Source organism: Engystomops pustulosus, chromosome 2 (genome assembly GCF_040894005.1).
Source record: "Engystomops pustulosus chromosome 2, aEngPut4.maternal, whole genome shotgun sequence".
Classification (NCBI taxonomy): Eukaryota; Metazoa; Chordata; class Amphibia; order Anura; family Leptodactylidae; genus Engystomops; species Engystomops pustulosus.
In genome coordinates this window covers 37326294-37348869 of record NC_092412.1, presented here as the reverse complement: position 1 = coordinate 37348869, position 22576 = coordinate 37326294, and the positions used below count along the sequence as shown (strand labels likewise).

Below are 22576 nucleotides of genomic sequence, written 5' to 3'. Positions count from 1 at the left end.
TGCAGAACACTGTGGTGCGATATCTCCTGGCAATGAGAGTGTCATGGATAATAGAGCGCTGTGCTCAGCAACTTCCAGCGTTCTTCTAGACATTGAATAGAACGCCAAGACACATTCTCAACCTATCCCACTATTTAGTACGATTTCCTGCATTGCTGGTGTCACCCCTTACGTCTTCTTAGCGACTCTGTCAACATCTGCAAAGAGTTTTCATGTTCCCTCCTTGTTTGCATGGGTTTCCTCTGTGTCCTCCGGTTGCCACCCACACTCCAAAACATACTGGTAGGTTGATTAGATTGTGAGCCCCATTGGGGACCGGGACCGATTTGACAAGTTCTGTGCAGCGCTGCGTAATCTGTGTGCGCTATATAAATAAAGAATTATTATTATTATTAATATTACTCTTTTACAAAACATTCTCAAACAACTCTGCTGTCGTGTAGAAAGTCTGCAGGTCTGTAACGCATCCACATTAGCTTGTTTTACACTACTACGGACCAATACTATTACAGAGAGGAGGTATACCTTTTACAATTCTGTAATGCAGAAGTACAAGCGTATTGATGGTAGATGATCACTTCCAGATCTGATTCAGCCGTAAAGCAGGAACAAGCTTCAGGCCATAAAGGGGTTAATTGACTGACTTGGGTGAGCTACTTTTTACGTTACGCCTCTGATACCGTGCCTCTGGTAGGGCTGACCTTAAACCATTGTGAATACTAAATGCAAACCCCTGGCAATCCTGGGCAATAGCCATAAGAGATTTGTATGACATGTAGGTGGGGCACTGAACTGAATGTCAGGAGCCAATCAGAGTGCATCTGTCTGGTTTCAGGCTGGAGTCTTGCAGGACAACCAATCAGAGCAGGGATTGTATGAGACGTTGTGCAGGCACCAAGTAAATAGTCAGGGTTGTGAAACTCTTCGCCTGGTCTAGTACTGGCTGGATCCTTCCTGCAATCTGCACTTGTAGTCAAAACACTACGGCTGACCATGACTGACCCAAAGGAAGGCAGCATTGTCATTATTGGAAGGTAACTTATAGCACGATAGGACATTTGCAATTCATGTGCCCATTTAGCATTTAGTGTTTGCATAGTTTATAGTTAATTAAGCAACATTTTGTTTTATCAGCTGTTGCAGGAATGAAAGTTCCAAATATTGCATGCTGGGATCTGTAGTTCTACAGCATTTGTGCAAAACTACACAATGCTTATCTGCTACCTAACACAGGAATGACGAGGAAAATTATTCTATTTGCATTTTACCTGCAAAACAGAAATAATTTGTGATTTTTAGTTCTGTTATTTTAACTGAATTAATAATAATTCACCTAATAATAATTATTTATATAGCGCCATCAAATTCCGTAGCACTTCACAATTCCGAATATTAGATTAAAACTATAATTATAGATTTGCTTAAAGTTTTTTTTTAAATTACGGTTTTGTTTCCAAAATTGTCCACATCCCCCATCTCCAAAAACAGGAAGCAAACAGCTGATCTTGAATAACCTTTGGTGTCCGTGTCTTTCCATCCAGATGAGTAGCGGAAACATTTCCTCTAAATCCAACCTATTCAGCAACTCTAACGAAAAAGTATAAAGTTGCTAATATATTGCTAGGATCTTCTAGGTTCTTTTATGAGGGCGAATGTTCACAAAATAACACATAACTTTCATCCGTTATTAAATTGGTGGTGATAAATATTAATCTATAGTTGATGTGGATGATTTCATACAAAATTATTATTCAATGGGTAAAACTTAAAGGTGTTGTCCAGTGGTTGTCCTGACCGTGGGATTGTGCAGGGTATTACAACTATGCTCCATTAATATCTATACAGCTGAGCTGCAATACCGGCACAGGCCATGGCCAGGTGTGGCGCTGTCTTTGAAAGAAAGCAGATAACTTCTGTAGACTGAACCTTAAACATAATGATGGCCTATCCATAAGATAAATGATTAAAACAAGATTGCTGCAACTCTCAGCAACTCTCATGATCATCTCTCCACTAGGAGATGTCAACAATGACCAGAGGGCCAGGAGGTAAGTACTTTAGTAAGTCCTTTTTTTTTTTCCTTTTCCCCCACTCCCCACTGAAAAACCTGTTTAACTCCTTAGCACTCCGTGTCCGCTATATTAGACGCATAGCGCAGTGACTTAGCACTCAGCTATTGGACGCAAATGCTTCCTTCTTCTGTGATGTTACCCTGTCTCGCGACAGGGTGACGATTGAATGGAGCGGGGATCACAAGGTGACACCCACCCGCTGACATGACCGGAACAATTTGATTGGTCCTGCAATGTCCACCCCTGAAACTGGCCAGTCAATACAGAATGGCCAGATACAGTAATGTGTGCCATGACTGATCTATGCCATGACTGATCTGTGCCAGGACAGATCTGGCACTCTCCAACGCCTCCATTCTGCATTTGGTTTTGGAGAGATACGTGTGATCGGTCCCGTAGGTACTCTCGTACAATTACTATAACCCCCCCCCCCCCCCCATGTTCCGTTTTTCCCTGTGCAGTTTCCGATGTCCAAACCAGGAGTGGAGTGAAAAGAAGAGGAGGAGTAGCACCACTCAGTGATGTGTTCTCACCCATTATGATCCAAACCTGCTTTTGACTTATATCTGAAAAATAGAATGTTTGAATGCACCTTCATACTAAGCCTTCATTCAGACAGGCCATGTAGGCAAGTTTGACCGTGCCGTACATTGGAAAAAGATGGAACATGCTCTATCTTCTACCATTTTTATGCGGGCTGTTTCCTATGTAGTGGGGAAGGGTGAGCAAGTTCACCCCTCCTTCTCTCCAGCGCGCTGCCGTATGCTCGGGTGAGCATACAAGAGTTTGTATGTTCTCTGCGTGTTTGCGTGGGTTTACTCCGGGTTCTCCGGTTTACTCCCACATTCTTGCAAAAAATAAGTTCTTAACCATATTTGTCAGCTGAAAAAGAAAAACGTTATGCCTCTGAAAAGATGGTGATTCTTAAATTAACAAGATTTTCTGCAAATTAGTTTTTATATACCGGTAGTAAAATTGGGGACAAAATTTTAAAAATCAATATAAATGAGGTATTACCTTAATCGTGGCGACCAATAAAATAAAAATAACATATTATTTTTATGGTATGTGAACAGTAAAAAAATCTTACCAAAAATTTATGATTTTCATTTCCTCTACCAACAAAGTGTTAATAAAATCTCATCAATTAGTTATAGATGCCCCAAAATTATACACCAGAAAAGTGCATTTTATGTGGCAAAAAAAATAAGCCCCTATATATTAAATAATAAAATTTGCAAAATTTGACAATGCAAATCTACTCTGGATTGCGCCTCCTTTCTATTCTATGTCCGGCCTTACCTCTTGCTTTAACCGATATGAAACCCCAAAAGGGTTAACAAGTCCTAGCTATTATTTAGGCCTCTTGCAGTCAATTGAAAGTTGAATACAGGTTTGGCGATTTTACAAAAAATGTGAAAAATGGCCCCCAAATTCTACGCCTCATAACATTCTAGTAAAATAGGTGGTTTCTTGAAATAACCGTCCCCAAATTAAGCAGAAATGTGGGAAATGTAAGTTATGAATGAATTTGGGTGCTATGACTATTTGCTTCAAAAGAAGAGAATTTAGAACTTTGAAAATGGAGAATCTTAAGAAATTTTTGCCAAACGCAAAAGATATCATTCAAATTTTTACACTACTGCTCATAGCTGTGTAAACAGCATGTTCCTTTCTAAACTAAGCAGAATCCTATTGAAGTATATTAGAGAAATATTCACAACACTCTTCTATGATTAAGAGTTGCAAGGACTCGAAACGTGTAAGATGTGTGGATCTACTACTCTCTGATGTTGCCAACTTGTCTGTTACTAGTTTTATGAGGAAGAAATAAAGAAAAAGTTTTAATGAGAATTCATCCCTGTGGACTTGCTGGTTCATTTCAACAAGTTTCTCCTATTCACAACACTCCCCCCCCCCCCCCTCAAATATAGAAAATGATCTGAAATGACAGCTTCTATTTAAGTCATTAGATACTTTATGATCTTCTCCTTATCTATCAGCTGACTGTTTGAGTATGGGAATGTAAGCTGATTTATAACTCTGCTAAAAGAGGAAAGAAAGGGAGGAAAATCAGACAAATCCTGTTTTTAAAAAAGGAATTTTGCAACGTTTACTTCTATGATCTACACTATTGATTTATTAATTATGGCTAAACCGTTTAGTTACGCTTTAATTTGTTTTCAATTATGCAATAAAGTTATGCAAGGTCCCGTGCAGCAAACAATGTTGTTTTGGTTCTTTCTACTGATAAAAGTCTAAATATTAAACATTTGCTGCACCTATGTTATTGGGGGGGGGGGGGGTTCTACTGCTGGAAATGTATGAAATTGCTGAGCATGATACTTAGGTATCTCTGGTGTCTTTTATAGACAGTAGATGGAAGTTTTGATGAGTGCTGTGCTCAGGAATTTCCAAAACTCCAATAGTATTGGGATGAGTAGCACACATGCTTAACCTGACACTCCATTAATTAGTAAAAAAGAGGATTCTCGTGATCATGGGGTCACAGCAGTCTGTCCCCCAACAATCTGTGTACTCTGACCTATCCTGTGGATAGGAGATAACAATAAAACATAGTACATCCCCTTTTAATCAGTGCTTATCCTGTCCAGGAAAGCTCAGTGTAAAATCCCCATCAAGAAGGAACAGAAAGTCATGGGGGACATTTATTCATAGAGGTCTTTTGTCTGGTGCTTATTTGTACATGTTTATGTGTTTTTTTCCCCCCCAGTAATATTCATCAAAGTTTGTTTTCTTTTTTTGCAACTTTTTGTCAAATGTGGCAAAAATGTCTCAAGCTACTGCAAAATGTTGCAAAGATTTCTTCAGCAATAAGTAATAATTTATTTATATAGCGCACACAGATTATGCATCGGTCCCTGTCCCCATGGTGCTCACAATCTAAACAACATATCAGTATGTTCTGGAGTGTGGGAGGAAACTAGAGGACCTAGAGGAAACTCACGCAAACACGGAGAGCACATACAAACTCTTTGCAGATGTTGACAGAGTCGCTAAGAAGAAGTTAGGGGTGACACCAGCAATTACAGGTCCCCAGCACTGCAAGGCTGTAATGCTAACCACTAAGCCACCTACATATAATGACAATGCTACAAATGGTGCATGCTTAATACACAAACCCTGACAAAATGTCTAGGACTTGGAAATTCTAATAAGAAATGTCATCATACAATAGATTCAGCCAGCAGCTCTGCCAAATGTTCCTGAATATGCAGAGTCAAGCAGAGAATCATCAGCTCATAAAAAAAAAAAACCTTTAGGAAAGCTAAAAAAAAGTATTTTAGTAACCTATTAGTAACCTTTTTAATAACCTTTCAGTTACAACCTAAAAACAGCCCTGTAAGTGATGCTTGACATTGTTTGCCATAAGAGACGTCAGTAGTGAGCTGGATTGTTTTTGCGGCTTTCTGTGCAAATATTTTTTTTAACAGAATTGCGGCAAAATGGCGACATTGTCATACCCTATGCAAAACATCTGAAAACTAATGACAAATCGTAAGTAACACTGAAAAAAGAACTTGGCGGACTTTGGAAAATGACAGCAAATGATACATTTAAATTTACATATTAGGGTATAAAAGCGACTATTGGGGCGTGGAGTAGCCGGACATGAGGCTACACGTCGGGGCTACCATGCCTCTTTTCTCTTCCTACCCTGATATCTTCGAGCTGCGCGTCCTTGTCCGAGAAGCCGGCGTTCTGCGCATGCACAGAACTCCGGCTTCTCGGACGAGGGCACACAGCTACGAGGAGCTGCGCCCCGAAGATGTCAGCATAGGAGGGGAAAAGAGGCTACTGACGTCTTAGCAGGCCTTTATTCATAATGCACCTTAAATCCGGTGCGTCTTATCCTCAGAAAAATACGGTACATTAACCCTAGCTGGTCTGATCCTTCCTACCATATACTGCAATACTAGTGGATTGCAGTATATGACATTTTTATGGCTTATTGTAGTGAAACTGCAGAAACCGGACAGCCTCGGGTCTAATGAAGACCCAAGGCTGTCATGGCAACTGATCGGCGCCCCTGATGACCTCAGGGGGAGCGATGATCGGAACAAAGATGTCACTGGGAGTGTTAATACTCGCGGTCAGTGTTAGCACCGACCGCGGGTATTAGCGGTGGGTGTTTGCTGCATTATGCAGCAAACCCCATTTCTGTATGAAGAGGGATCAGCCTGTGAGCCCTCTTCAAACAGCCTCCGCACCTCAGTTCGTGAAAGGGTTAAATGCAATACTTTCTAGTGGACCAACTCACACTGGTTTATTTTTTAAGACTATCTGTCCCTTTCATTATGGATGGAAGGATGGATAACTCATCGACTATGGTTTGTGAGGATCCGTGAATAAAGAGGTACACAGGATACACAGTAACCATCACATTGTTTGTTCTTGTTGTTAGCATTCATGCCCTGGGCCCGTGGACTTTAGTGATAGATCGAAGTTCAATTCGTAAAATAATGTTTTTACCAAGTGTTGGAGTTTAACTTCAGTTAACTTAAAGAATATGTGATGTTTTTATAAAATGCTGGTTATTCACGGTCAAATATAAAGGAAAATCAACGAGGGAAATTATCTTTTATGATTAAACCATTGCTTACCAATTACAACATCTCTTGCTAGTGCCGAAGCCTAAGAAACTGCATGAGTTCATGGAGAATGTTTTGGAATAAACCTTATGGAGAGACATTGTTTCCTGTTTTAAAGGGAACCTGTCATCAGACATAATAAACCACTACCAGTATGTTGTCAAGCAGTTGAACAGCTTCTAGATCATGTTTTTTTCATGACCAAGCTTGGTGGGATCATCCAGAAAATTAATTTTGAAGTTAGATGTATAAAGTCAGGAAGGGGCGGAGAGTTTCACAAGTCAAGCTCTCACTACCTCTGAACACCTCCTCCCACATGATTGACCGCATGTGCCGGACTTTAGGAGATCTGATAAATGATGTCCCTGGACCATCAATTACAGTGAACGGGGCATTTTAAGGCAGGGAAAGATTAACTTCAGTATTAAACTCTCCGCCTCCTTGACTTCATAATAATAATTCTTTATTTATATAGCACACACAGATTACGTAGCACTGCACAGAGCTTACCTACCTACCAGTATGTTTCTGGAATGTGGGAGGAAACCAGAGGACTTGGAGGAAACCCACATAATACATACGTACTCTTTGCAGATGTCGACCTGGATAGGATTTAAACCCAGGACCCCAGCACTGCAAGGCAGGAGTGCTAACCACTAAGCTACCATGCTGCCCTATATAAAACCAATTTACATCCCACTTCAAAGTTGATTTTCTGGATAAAGCCACCACACTAGGCCATGAAAGAAACCTCATCTAGAAGCTCCCCAGCTGCTAGACAACATACTGCTAATGGTTTATAAATTAACATTCTGATGACAGGTTCCCTTTAACTATGCCAAAAATCATGCATTTTGTATCTTTCTGAGGGCAACTAGATTATTGATCTGTAGGTTGTGAAGATCACCAAACCCTTCACTTAGAGATGAGATGAGTTAATTCTTGGACTACCCAATGCCACCTCCCCTTTATATGGCAGGACATTAGAAGATTATTGCTGGACATCAGCTCCTGCCGGAGCAGCTCCAGCTGCCACACATCGTACCCTGCGACTGTAATCACAGTGAAGGACCCCACAGTTGCAGATTTAGTGCACTGCACTACATAAGTAAAAACACACAAATTCTTCACCTCCATGCTAGTGATGGGTCGTTTGCCAATGGCTCACTAAACCCCGCCCCTAAACAGCTCACCACGCCCCCTTTAACCCCATAAAATCGGGTTTAAAGTGGAGTGGTATGGGGGGACTGATTGGCCTGCGGCTCCCTACTATATAATTAATAGGGAGCCGTTCAGGAGCCAGAGGAGCTGGCTCTTCTTAGTGAGCAGAGCCTAATAAGCCAGCTCACTAAGAAGAGCCGTAATTCCCATCACTACTCCACGCCCATACCAACCCATTCTGCAAAACTAAACTAATATTAATCCCATACAATGAAAATCTTTAAAAAAATAAAGGAAAACGCTAAAATTGATCCATCCATCACACAAAAAATTATATTAATTGCAAACAAAAAAAAAATCTATGAACCCCAAATGTGTCTTTTTGCAAAAAATAAGCCCTCGCCCAACTATATAGACAAAAAACTTCAAATTTCTGGAGCTTCAAAGGTGGCGATGCAAAAAGTTTTTATCCCTCAAAAAGTATTTTACTATGCAAAGGAAGGTCATTAAAAAAAATACTATAAATTTGGTAGCACTGTGTGTGTATTGACCCACGGAAAAATATTAATATTGTAGGACAGCGGCTGGAAAGGTAATAGATGGTGTATATATTCCTTTCAGGTTACTTCCATACCTGGGGTAAAGGGTTAATGCACTGACCAGAGACTGCACAGCCCTAATTACCAAGTGCAGCTGGGAGAAGGGGTTTTATCCCAGAGCTGCATCCTGGGCTGGAGCTCTGTGTGAGAGACATTGCTCTGGAAGGCTTGCCAGCCGTGTGTCACTAGCCACTGTGAGTACGCTGTTTTGCTAGAGAGGGACTTACCGATGTACAGGTAGTGCTTAGACGAGCCCGTTTTTGTTTCCCCGCTTTGTTTTATTTTACTTGCCTGTAAAGCTGCATTGTTTTGGCTGCCAATAAAAGCCGCAAGGAAACCGCATTTCTGCTGTCAAGCCTGTCTGTGTCTCTGGACTTTGTCACATTAAAACTGACCCCGCTACATCTTGGTGGAGGATGCGGGCAGTTTCTTAAAGAGACAGTACTCTTAAAGGGACGGTTGCAACAGACAAAGGCCTGACTAAACATGGAGGAGCTTATAAAGCAGCTGGTGCAGTCCAACATCAACCTCCAACAAGCAAACGCTCTGCAGCGACAAGTGCATGAGGAAGCGGTAAAGATGCACCAGACATCGGTGAGAGAGCAACAGCAGCTGAACCAGTCCCTCCAGCAGCAGTTACAAGTCTTGGCTGAGAGACAAGTGACAGCTCCAGCATTGCAGTCTATGCCACGCCATTTGGTGCAAAAGAGGCTAAGAAAGATGACTCCGGAAGATGACATTGAGGCGTATCTGGGTACCTTTGAAAGGATTGCCGAGAGAGAGAGTCTACCCCAGGACCAGTGGGCGGATGTGTTGGCCCCATTTTTGTCAGGGGAACCCCAAAAAGCCTACTTTGACCTGCGAGTGCAGGATGCAAAAGTTTATGCAAAGCTGAAAGGGGAAATCCTGGCTAGGCTAGGGGTTACCTTGGCTGTCCGAGCCCAGCGGGTCTACAACTGGGAATATGATCCTGACAAGCCTGTACGGTCTCAGATGTATGACCTCTACAATCTCACCAACAAGTGGTTGCAGCCGGAAGCCCTCTCCACAGACCAGATTGTGGACCGTGTGGTCTCTGATTGTTTCATCCGCACCCTACCAGTGAGGATGCAGCGCGGCCTTGGATATACGAATCCTAAAAGCATTGATGATTTGGTTTCTGCAGTTGAGAGGTTCACCGCTACAGAAGAGTACCTGCAGGATGTGCGTGACCCTGGGAACAAAAGAAAACCATCCAGTGGTAAGACTGTTCCTATTGTTAAAGGGATGAGACTGTCTGTTAAAGAGGGTGGTGTCCCCTCAGAGGGCCAAGCCAAAAGACTATCAAATCCCCGAAGGGACACGGTGCCTGGTGCTTGGGCACAGATAGTTTGCTGGCGTTGCGGTGGTTTAGGACATGTTGCTGCAAGTTGTCCAGAACTAACTGAACCCATGGACTGCGATTTGGGCAGGCGCAGGTCTTATTTTGCAAGGCCCTCATATGCTGCCCAAAAAGACATTGTAAGTGTGCCCAGTCAAGATTGGAGGGCGTCATGTGATGGCCCTGCTGGACTCGGGAAGTCTAGTGACTTTGTTGCATGCCAGCCTGGTCGACCCTGACCAAGTTCAGACCCGCTGGATGGGGGTGGTGTGTATACATGGTGATTCAAAAGACTATCCCACAGCCTTGGTGAAACTGGAGACTCCATGTGGGTCAGTGAGGCATGAAGTGGGCGTGGTTAAAGACTTGATGCACCAAGTCATACTGGGGTGTGATTTTCCTCTGTTTTGGAACCTGTGGGAAAATAAGCAAGCTAAGGTGTGTAGGTCAAATCAAAATGTGAAAAATCTGTGTAAACTTTCAAACACGGTGACAGAAGCATCAAGGGAAATGGAGAACTTTCCTTTAGAGGTCCTCGCTGGAGACTCAGAGGAAACTTCGCCTGAGACTGAGTTCTCTGCCCTACAAATTGCAAAGGGAAACTTTGGTACAGAACAGTTGAGGGACCCCAACCTAGCTAATGCCTGGAAAAATGTAAAGGTGATCAATGGTGTTTCCCAAGAACCAGGTAGAGAGTTGGTGTATCCACATTTTATGGTAAATAATGATTTGCTGTATAGAGTTAAGAAAACCGACTCTGAGGTTGTGGAGCAACTTGTGGTACCACAGTCCCACATACGCTTGGTATTGGAGCTGGGCCATTCACATGTACTGGGTGGGCACCTGGGGACAGAAAAGACCAGGGAACGTATAGAGCGGAGGTTCTTTTGGCCCGGTATCTATAAGGCAATAGAGGACTTCTGCCCGTCTTCCCAGAGTGTCAAATACACACCCCTAGACCACACTTCCGTAGTCCGCTGATTCCGCTACCCATAATTGAAATACCCTTTGAGCGCATAGCTATGGATTTGGTTGGGCCCCTTCCTAAGTCTGCCAGGGGGCACCAGCATATTTTGGTCATACTTGACTATGCCACACGTTATCCCGAGGCCATCCCTCTCAGAAACACCTCTTCAAAAGCAATAGCAAGGGAACTATTCCAAATGTTCACTCGAACGGGGATCCCTAAAGAGATACTAACCGACCAAGGGACACCGTTTATGTCAAAAGTCACCAAAGAGCTGTGTAATCTCCTAAATATTGCCCAATTACGTACGTCTGTTTATCACCCACAGACGGACGGTCTGGTTGAAAGGTTCAATAGAACCTTAAAGGGGATGCTCTGGAAGGTAATTGACAAAGATGGGAAAAACTGGGACCGCCTTTTGCCCTACTTGATGTTCTCTATAAGGGAGGTGCCACAGGCATCCACAGGGTTTTCCCCGTTTGAATTGTTATACGGTAGACACCCCAGGGGGCTATTGGATATAGCCAAGGATACCTGGGAACAGGAACGTACACCACACCGTAGCCTTATTGAACATGTGAGTGAAATGCAGGAAAGGATGGCCGTCATAATGCCCATTGTGAAAGAGCACATGTTGCAGGCTCAAGAAGCTCAAGCTAGGGTGTACAATAAGTCTGCAAAAGTCAGGTCCTTTCAACCCGGTGACCGTGTGTTAGTGCTTGTGCCGACAGTTGAAAGCAAATTTTTGGCAAAGTGGCAAGGGGGAAAAAAAGATTCGGGAAAAACTAAGTGAGGTAAACTATAGGGTGCATCAACCAGGGAAAAGAAAGCCACTACAAATTTACCATGTGAACTTGCTTAATCCTTGGAAAGACAGAGAGGTGCTGACTGCTGGAAGTTGGCCTAGAGATTCACCTAGTCATGAACTACCAGCAGTCCACATATCAGAAGCCTTGTCTGCAGTACAGGTACAGGAGGTCAAGGAGTTCCTACAGAGAAATAGAGACTTTTTCTGACCTGCCAGGGCAGACCAATGTCATACAGCATGACATAGTGACAGAGCCAGGCCAAAAGGTAAGGTTGAGACCTTATAGGGTACCAGAGGCTCAAAGACAGACTATTTCAGAGGAGGTGGGAAAAATGTTGTCTTTGGGGGTTATAGAGAAGTCCAAAAGTGGTTGGTCAAGCCCCATAGTTCTAATTCCCAAACCTGATGGCAGTCTTAGGTTCTGCAATGACTTTAGAAAGTTAAATGAAGTTTCAAAATTTGACGCCTACCCTATGCCACGAGTAGACGAACTGATTGAAAGATTAGGCCCGGCAAGATATATTACCACTTTGGATCTGACCAAAGGCTATTGGCAAGTGCCACTTACTGAAGCGGCGAAGGAGAAAACAGCATTTTCCACACCTGATGGTCATTTCCAATATGTAGCTCTCCCCTTTGGCCTGCATGGTGCACCGGCTACATTTCAAAGATTGATGGACCTTATTTTACAGCCTCACAAGGAGTATGCGTCTGCATATTTGGATGATGTGGTTATTTTTAGCCCAGACTGGGAGTCGCATTTAAAAAAGGTCCAAAGGGTGTAAAACTCCATTCGAGAGGCGGGCTTGACAGCTAACCCAAAAAAATGTGCCATAGCCCTGGAGGAAGCCAGATATTTGGGATATACCATTGGGCGAGGTGTCATTAAGCCCCAAATGGATAAGGTTGAGGCTATAAGAAATTGGCCTAAACCTGTTTCAAAAAAGCAGGTAAAGGCTTTTTTAGGACTAGCCGGGTATTATAGAAGGTTTGTGCCAAACTTTGCCACAATTGCAGCACCCCTCACAGACCTTACCAAAGGGTCAAAATCTGCATTGGTCAAGTGGGATGAGAAAGCAGACAAAGCGTTCCAACAGTTAAAGGAGATGTTGTGCAAAAGGCCAGTGTTGATAGCCCCAAATTTCAGAGAAGAATTTGTGGTCCAGGCAGATGCCTCTAATGTCGGCTTGGGAGCTGTCCTCTCACAGATAGTCAATGGAGAAGAACATCCTGTTGTTTATCTGAGTAGGAAATTGTCTTCTGCAGAAAAGAATTATGCCATCATAGAGAGGGAATGTCTTGCACTTAAGTGGGCCATTGAGTCCCTAAGATATTACCTGCTAGGGAGACAGTTCAGGTTGGTGACGGATCATTCTCCCTTGAAATGGATGGCTCAGAATAAAGGGAAAAATGCCAGGGTAACCAGGTGGTTTTTAACCTTGCAGGACTATAAGTTCTATGTGGAACACCGCCCAGGGTCTAAGCAAGGTAATGCTGATGCGTTGTCCCGTGTCCACTCTCTAGGGGCACAAAGTGCTCCTCCCCACAGGTCTGAGGAGAGGGAGAGGGTATGTAGGACAGCTGCTGGAAAGGTAATAGATGGTGTATATATTCCTTTCAGGTTACTTCCATACCTGGGGTAAAGGGTTAATGCACTGACCAGAGACTGCACAGCCCTAATTACCAAGTGCAGCTGGGAGAAGGGGTTTTATCCCAGCGCTGCATCCTGGGCTGGAGCTCTGTGTGAGAGACATTGCTCTGGAAGGCTTGCCAGCCGTGTGTCACTAGCCGCTGTGAGTACGCTGCTTTGCTAGAGAGGGACTTACCGATGTACAGGTAGTGCTTAGACGAGCCCGTTTTTGTTTCCCCGCTTTGTTTTATTTTACTTGCCTGTAAAGCTGCATTGTTTTGGCTGCCAATAAAAGCCGCAAGGAAACCGCATTTCTGCTGTCAAGCCTGTCTGTGTCTCTGGACTTTGTCACATTAAAACTGACCCCGCTACAATATGTAATTGCGTTCGATAATATAAGCCGAAAATTTGTAAAAACAATATTGGATTTGCAATTTTTAAAAAAAAATATACTGCACAGAAAGTAAATAAAAATTCACAAGTACGGCATATGAATCCCAAAATTGTGCTATTAAAAACTACATTTTACCCCCAAAAACAAGACCCCATACAGCTGGAGTAACCGAAAAATATAAGTTATAGCTTGTTAAAGGAATTGACAAAGGAAATAGAAAATGGCCTGGGCATTGATGTGGAAATCGGTTGCGGAGATAAGGGGTTAAAGTGTCTCTACCCTTTCCCGATCCTCTATTTCCATCACTGGATAAAAATTTTGTTGTTTTGATTTGTTGTATTTTTTTCTCTCTTTCAGTGGTCTCATTGGTCGTAGTTGGGCCATGGTGTTTGCAAGTGGAGGCTTTAAAGTCAGACTGTATGACATTGTGAAAGAACAAGTGACCGCTGCTCTGCAGGATATACGGTATGATACTATAGTATTAATGGCAGGTAACAGGCTGCCATGTCTTGCCATGCAGGCCATTAACGACCAAGCAATTAATGAAACCAATATTCATAGGAGTAATTGCTGCAGATAATTACCTATTTCTTTGCTATTCATTCAGCAGCCTTGGCTACTAGATGGGGATGAAAGGTTAATCTTTGCAAAGGGTGCAAAGAATGTTTCACCATTGCTTTACACATTTGTGGAAATATTAAAAATAATATAATTATTTTTAACCCTTAAAGGGTATCCCACTAAACAAGTTAATCCTTATCAACCTTGCTGATTGGTGGGGATCTCATTGATGGGACCCACACAGATCACAGAAACGAGGAGGTCCTATGGGGTCCGAGGTACTTAAAGGGGTTTTCCTATGAGCTAAAGTTAGGCCCTATCCATGGGATAGGGTCTAAGTTGCTGATCAGTGGGGGTCTCAGTGATAAGACCCCCAGAGATCATGAAAACGAAGGGTTGGTCAGACCCCTCGTCGCTCCGTCAGATTAATGGAGCAGACCATTACCATTCTGCTCCATTAATCTCTCTGGAGCTGATGGAGATCACCAACGGACCCCTTGTTTTTGCGTTCTGTAGGGGTCTCAGCACTGAGACTCCCACTGATCAGCAAGTTAGTCCCTATCCCGTGGATAGGGCCCAAATTTAATTCGTGGAAAAACCCCTTTAAGTCGGATGCCTCGTTCCCCGAGGTGAGTGGATCTAGACATCTATTATTATTATTATTATTATTATTATATTATTAATATTATCTCTATGGAGCTGACAAAATTTCACTTTTAAATCCTTGCACAGGCAGGAATGATCATCAAGAACTTTTGTTGGATAGAGATTAGCGCACATTTATCAAAACCAATGCAAACTGCCCTATGTGCAGAGGGCACCAGATTTGGGATTTATGGCGCCCGTTCTCCATGAATCTGGCACCCCCTGCACTACCCCAACAGACTGCACCAACTTTTCTTTTTTTGGCACACCTTTAACAAAGGCGTGCAGGACTTTGCATGATCAATGTGTAGCACGGTTCAATGGTGCACAGGTGCACAGGTACATGCCACAAATTTGTGTTGCGTCCAGTATAGTGCAGCTCCAAAACAAATGAGTTGCGTGTGACACAAATGTGGTGAGTACCCCTCTTAAATACATGTGCAAGCTGAAAGCGGATGCAAAGTCCAACAGAAAATTGCCAGAAAACTTTAGTAAATGTGGCCCAGAGTCTCTTGTTAGCCCCTAGGAGCCCTTTATTATTAGGGACTCATATTGGAAGATCTTTGGAACACTGTAAGATCTTTTGACATTTTGGCAGTTTAGTCCAAATCTGGATCCCAATAATACAAATGTGAACAGAACCTAATATAAAGTATTTTCAAAGTGAATAAACCTCTTAATACAATTGGACTATAAACTGCTGTGTGTTCTATTAATTTATGCTCCGTACCTTTTGGATCTGTGGCTGCCAGGACATATGTGTCTGTGCAGGTGCTAGGGCATGCCTGGCACGCCTCACTGGAATTGAACATATGCCATGAATTCCTGCCTCTTATCTAACGTGACAATGCAGCATGTGAGGTGCAAGAAATCTCCCTAAAGGTATCACGTTTTGTTGTACATCAGTGAAACCATTTAAAAACTGAATATGATTTCCTTCATTTTTATAACCTCAAAAAGTTTCACTTTTTGTGCAGCGACTTTCACGATCACTTCACTCTTAAAGGGAACCTATCACCAGATTTTACCACATTAACCTACCACCCCCCTCAGGCTGAAAATCTAAAATCCCCTATTAACCTATAAAAAGAAAATCTCCTCCAAAGCCGTGTCAAAATGAGTCATATTTTGCCTTAAATCAGTCATGTTTAGAGGCTGCATGGAGGAGTCCCATCAGATGCACCTATCTTCAGTTCTATAGTAACTAGTAAGATGCTTTTGGTGTCATATTAAATATCAGAATCTCATCTTTCAGAGCACACAAGGCTTGTTGTTCTGTGAGATGTAGTGATGCAGGCAGCAAATAGTTGGCAGATTAAAGATTACAACCTCATTCATCAGGGCATGTGGTTCTGTGACCTATAGAACCAGAGATATCCTGCTACTTTTATTCATTATCTGAAATTGTGGCCCTGAATTGTGTAAATCCTGAAGGTGCACTGCCCCTTTAAGAAATGTGGTCAACTTTTTAGAAAAATCTAGATAGAGTTGTTATTGTGCAACTTACGCATCAGATTAGTAGGTATCGTGGGTAAAAAACGTGATCTCACAGAAGAGAAGCTCTTTCAAGAGAAATTTTCTCCCCTATTTCCAATTAACTCTTTGCATACTTTAACCAAATCAGGTTTTTATAGCCTGTGAGACTTTAGCCCAGGAAACCTGAAGCCGGCTCTGAGCATGTCCCATGTTAAAGGTGCACCAAAAAAAGTGGTGCACTCTGTCAGAACAGTACAGGGAGCACCAGATTCATGCAGAACGGGTGCCAGAATTCCTGAATATGGCACCCTCCGCACTATACACAGGCACACTGCACATATTACAGACTGCACTGCTGTAAATAAATATGGCCCAATATAATGGGAAAAGATGGAGGGCACCTACCAGTCTTCCAATACATACTCACAAACATGAACGAAGTGCATAATGTTGGGGGGATAATGTGTGGGGTCGCCTAAACCAGCCAGTTTAGGCGTTTTCTGTACCTATCTCTGTGTATGAAGTGTATAGCCCTCTGTACCTATCTATCACTATACAATTTTGTCCATTAGAGGGCAGCAAAGTTATGTACAAAAAGAAATCCTCATTCCCTTGTATACTGTATCTCAGCTGCTCTGAATGGATCTGTACTGTATAATCATTCCTGAGGAGCAGATTGTGGAAATTAGTAAGATTACAAGGTTGTTGAGCTCCCTGTAATTACAGACGTCCCCCAGTGCTTTTCACATGCTCAATATATAAATTAGAAAGCACCAGAAAATTAGGCAAAAGTGCATCAATGGTGGAATTTGTCTCTCGAAAAGTATTTACACTGGAAAGTCTAGTCTAGTTCATATATAGGAGATGGGCTGCCCTATCATTACATTTATGTCCCAAATGTGTTATGGGCTTTGATCATTTAGAAATAATCTTCTGGAGTGGCACATGAGACAATTGACTCATGTTAAAGGGGTTGTACCTGGTTTAAAGGGGTTTTCCGCTTTTGGGTTTGGTAGAAAGCGGTAGTTACCCTTTGTAGGTTGTCCTTGAGTCGTAGGGGTCCTTGGTGCTTCAGCTCCTCATGGCCCTTTGGTGGGTATGTATTGCTATTATGCTGCCCTTTCAGGGTTTCTCAGCAAATCTGATAAAACCCTTTAACCCTTTTGTGACCAGGGGTCATTGGTATCTGAATGTCCAGGTCAATGTTTGCAGTTCTGTTCTTCTTTAAATGATGATAATATCTTTGGAACAGTTTTATGTATTGTAACATTTTTTACTTATATTTTTTCATGACACTTGATAGGATATTTTTATTGAAGGGGTTGTCCAACTCTTTTCAAGACCCTGCAAGTGGACTGGGGAGGTATTTTTAAAAAAACAAAGCTGTACTCGCCTCCTTCCTCGCTCTTGGTGTTCCACGCCGCTGTCTCTCCAGGCCGTGCCCCTCAGCTCCACTAAGTTACTTTTCTGGCTAGCCACAGTAGATCTGTAGCAACGGAGGAGGCGAGTACAGCGTTTTTTAAAAAAATATATAATTTAAAATTATCATTGGGGCACATGAGTGGAAGAATTTTGTGGGGGGGCTGCTAGTTTACTGGTGTTAAAATCAGGTGACGTTACCTTTAAATATGATCCCCTATTCACGGAATTGCTTGGGATTCCAAGTGTAGGGATACACAACTTTCTCATCTTGAGGGTTTCCTGCTTGAAAACACTTTTTTTTTTTTTTTAAATATTTTTTGGTAGTTATAAGGATCTCAACCTATTTTAGATGTCAAAATTCCTTAGATAACCAGACAATGTTTTGGCTGACCCGTTTGTGACCCATGATTTTAATAGGTACTTGCAAAGACCAAGAGGTCCCAAAAAAAGCTGCCATTGAAAAATTCCATTGTAAACATATCCTGAATCTGAGTGTATGACTCCATACAGTAGCAACGTATCTGGCACAGCCTGGCACTACACAGTGACAAAGTCTGACAAAGTTCTGTTTATTATCACTTCTTCCTGAGTTGATGTAAAGTAAATTCAAATATCACCCCAGTAAAATAATTGATGTCTAAGAGAAGGGTAAGTGAATATTAATAATAATAAAATGTACTCTGCATATTAGGCTCCTGTTCCAGCAGTCACAGATCCACAGTAGCTGATTGGCTGCAACAATTTTTTTATGTTTACATTTAACAGCCAATAAAAATGATCTTTACTTTATGATTCTAGTAATTTTTTTTGCTTCCAGGAAGCAGATGGAAGAACTGCAAAAATCTGGAATGCTAAGAGGAAATCTGAGCTCTGAGGAGCAAATCTCTCTGATTAGTGGCTTCACCGAGTTAAAGTTGGCATTAGAGGGCGCCATATTCATTCAAGTAAGTTAAATTTGCTTCATTGTCTATGACTTAGTAAGATCTATCATTTGTCGGGGAGAGCCAGAAGCCCCTTGTGCACATTAGATGGTTCTTGGTTCAGCCAAAATTCATCTAATTTTTATGTCTACCTTCTAAGGCTCTATGCACATTTCAATTATTCTGTGCATGCAATGGGAACATCTCCAAATAAATGCCCTTAAAGGGGTTTACCCCTGAAAGAAAATTCTCAGAATTTAATCCCTTAGTGATGTTTACACAATAAAGATGATTTTAACCCCTTACTTTGCAATTTTACTGATTTTAATAGCTCTTTTTGCTCCTATCATTCAGTGATATTCGGTGTAATATTCAGCAGTGTAGGCAGGAACTAGCTGAGCAGACACTTCATGATTCCTCTGTGCTGTGAGATGCTGTGTGCTGACAATGTGCTTAGATTATCAAGGTAGAGGGTTTATCTACACTTTCATTTAGCTTCTGAACATTGTACTTAAATAGAAAAAGAGATATGAGACAGATCAGAGTTATGAGCTGGACATAACACATAACTGGGAACATATATTAAACTTTTGGTTTGCCTTTTTCTTTAATTTTTAAATCTTTGTGTTTATTTGTGACTTTTTGGCGCTTAAGCCAGTCTCTCTTAGAAGTTTGCCATTGTCTAGTTCTCTGCAGTGATCCCTGTGAGTCCACATGTGAAAGTTAGGACTTTTAAAAAAAAAAAAAAAAAGGTTGCAAAATTTGGAGAAAATCTATGGCTACCTCTAACCAGGTGTAGAAATTAACTTGGAACTGATTGCGACTTTTGGAGACATTTTTTGACACTTATTTTAAAAAGTTGCAAATGTACTAAAAACCAAACGCCACATGTATTAATAAGTAGAAACTACTAAGATACATCTGACCAGCAGAAAAGCCAAAAAAAGTCCCAAAAAACAGGCATTGCCAGACTTCTGATACATGTGCCCCAATGACACACTTGGCTCTACTACCTCTCCTAATCAATAAAACACACAATGAGCATTGCTATGTCCCCCTGTCCCCTCAGATACAGAGCTTAGCAGCAGCTTTAAAGACGAGATGTTCCAATAGTCTTTGCTATGCTGATTTTAAGCATGCCTTTGTCAGCATTCTGAACCATTTCAGTACTTTATATAAGTATGCAGCATTGCCGGAGAAACGGCTGATCTCCAGGCAGCCGCATCTCTTGAACGAGTCCCGTATTTCCCTGCTTCCCGCAGCAGCGACAGTCTAGCTGCGGCGCGTGATAGCAGGAAATCATTTTGTGGTCTGAGCGATCTGGTCCATCAACCTCGCCTGACTGCTATATACCAACATTGTCTACATTACACATAATCCTAATGATGTGAAATAAAATTATATGTCGGGACACATTGGGGCTCCTCTACTAAGGGTCAGCGGACTGCACTATAGTCGGATATTCAGATGATATCCAATTTACGCCGCATTTAGCAGGGGATTTTGGTGCACGGACCAGATTTTGGCACAGCTGCGCCGGCTTTCATGCGACACAAATCGGGGGACGGGGGGGGGGGGGGGTTTCGGTCCGTCGGACGATCCGACTGATTCGGATTAAGTCCGGGAATTAACATTTAAATTGTGTCGCAAAACATGCACTTACATGCACTGGGAAGAAGATGGTGAACTCTGGCGGACCTCAGCGGGGAAGCGACACATGCAGGATATCGGGCGCACAATCTTAGTGAGACGCAGCACAGTGTATTATCGTCAGAGAACACAACTCGGGGAACGCACAGGGATGGGTACATGCCCCATTGTTTATGCTGCGCATTTATATACATGGATCAGAATAACAGATGCATGTTGGCATAAGAGGGGATATTATTGTTATTTTTAAAGGGGACTCCCCTCTCTTTCCTGAGTCCCTGTGTGAATAATACAGTAAAGAGGCAGAAAAAACAGGTCTGTACTGCGCTGCTCGGTGGATACGTTTTTTTCAGAATGCATGAAATGAATGGACAACGCATTTTGGGAGCGGACTTTTCCCTTCGTCAGGTCCAATAATATGCTCCTAGATGCTATAAATTTCTATCAGCGTTCAACCCGGCTCATGGACATCTCAAGACACTTACCCTGCCGCTTCCTCGTTATTTGATACATTTTATCATATCCTCAGCTGATGGACGGTCCCACTAAGACTGACCCATACATTAATATGGGAATCCCCTGGGATAGAAATTTATAGCATCTAGGAACATATTATTGGACCTGACAATGGGAACAGTCCGTTCCCGAAACGCGCTGTCCATTCATTTCATGCATTCTGAATAAAACGTTGTATCCACCGAGCAACACAGACCTGTATTTTCTGTCTCTTCACCGTAGGGTATCTATCCGCTACCCGCCAGTTCCGGATACCAGGTCATCTGCAGCAGCCTCTGGACAGCACGTACTTTCCCTGGACTTACTGGGAAAAACGACTTTTCACATGTTGAACAAGTGCAGAGTTTTAGGACAAATCACCGTTTGATGTATGGACCCACATCAGAATCCTGAGGACTAGCCTTGGTTTTCTGCTGTGGGTCTGTAAAAAATCCGAAAAATTAAATTCATACATATCTTTAGTTGTTTTTTTTTCCCTCCTTTTTGAGCTTTTCTTAAAGGAACTGAAGGATACAAGATCTTTACCAACATTCTGAGCGTCTTGAAAGTATTGAAAATGTTTTTGGAAAAAACCCCAGAGATCAGTGTGTTTACCTTTTGGTTGGGTAGGAGGTGTATATAAAGAACAATTTGTAACACATAATTTAACCTCATCAAACGTCTTTGACGTCTAACATAGACAAGTAGGGGCATATGCCATGTTTTGCATTTTGTAATGTGCCAGCTTGTGCAATAAAATTGCACAAGGTTTATTTTGTCAGAGCTTCTACCTCAGATGCCTTTTTGTGTGCCAGTTCCTGTTTGCTTTACTTATTGCAGTAGATTGTGCTACTGCAAAATGTCGGCAACACTGACTAAAATAAGTTTTATTGCTATAATAAATGGGTTAAATGTACATGTTCCCCTTAAAAATCCAACAAAATCTCAATTTCTTCCCATTTCTTTGATATGAAATTCGTTTTGGATTTCACCCCTCCTGTTGAAATATGTCAAAATCTGCACATTAATAAAATTTTAGCATGGGGTTGGTTAACAGCATGAGGGAGGAAAGAGGAAGAGCTAGCAAAGCAGGGAGCAGATAATGATGATGATGATTGTAGCCTTGTAATAGACACCCCTGTGACTTGATGCAGTTTGCTGGTAGGGAGGCAGGTAAACTTTTATATACTTTTAAAAGCAAATATATAAAAACTAATGTTAATTATAAAATCAGATTGGGAATTGATTCGCACTGTTTCTATTCATTATGTGACTTATTAGAAGTTTGTAACTGCTTAAAGGAAACCTTTCATGCACGTCTAGCCTCCCCCCAAAATGAAGGTCCTACCTCATTTACTCTAGTGAGTTGCTCTGTATGATGATATTGAAATGAAACAGTGGCTCCTGTGAATGATAAAATTACCCCCACCCCCTCCACTTTGAAAAACTAGTCTACTAGCTAAAAAGTTTCCTTTACATCCCCATAAAATCTACTTTGTTATGTTATGAGACATTAGAGGGGGGGGGGGGGTGTCCTGCTCAGTGTGCCCCTCCCATCTACTCCTCCCCATGCCTCAGGGTGTGGTCACATGTAGCGTTTTGATTCCGTTTAGAAGCGGAATCAAAGCGCACAGGGGTGTGCCATGGCTTGATTGCATATGTATTTCTATGTAAGCAGCAGCCGGTGTCTTGCATTTATTTTTAAATTTGTATTTTTATTGAAGGAGTTTTAATAATACAACATATAAATCCACAGCGTATGTATTTGCATATAATATGCATGGAACATTATAAGAAACTGTT

The 22576-nt window shown here is 42.0% G+C and overlaps 1 protein-coding gene across 2 annotated transcripts in view; it reads left to right on the top strand.

The window, feature by feature from the left end:
* Window positions 1–875: 875 nt before the first annotated feature.
* The window catches only part of CRYL1 (crystallin lambda 1), a 55947-nt gene continuing 34246 nt past the window's right edge, over window positions 876–22576 (top strand). The window contains exons 1-4 of one of the 2 annotated variants that reach the window (XM_072134276.1): window positions 911–1034; window positions 2018–2048; window positions 13962–14069; window positions 18526–18652. In XM_072134276.1, the coding sequence (XP_071990377.1) occupies window positions 13987–14069; window positions 18526–18652 (210 nt within the window). In that variant the 5' untranslated portion in view covers window positions 911–1034; window positions 2018–2048; window positions 13962–13986. Of the gene's footprint in view, window positions 1035–2017; window positions 2049–13961; window positions 14070–18525; window positions 18653–22576 lie in introns of both variants that reach the window. The other variant, XM_072134275.1, reaches the window with a different exon arrangement.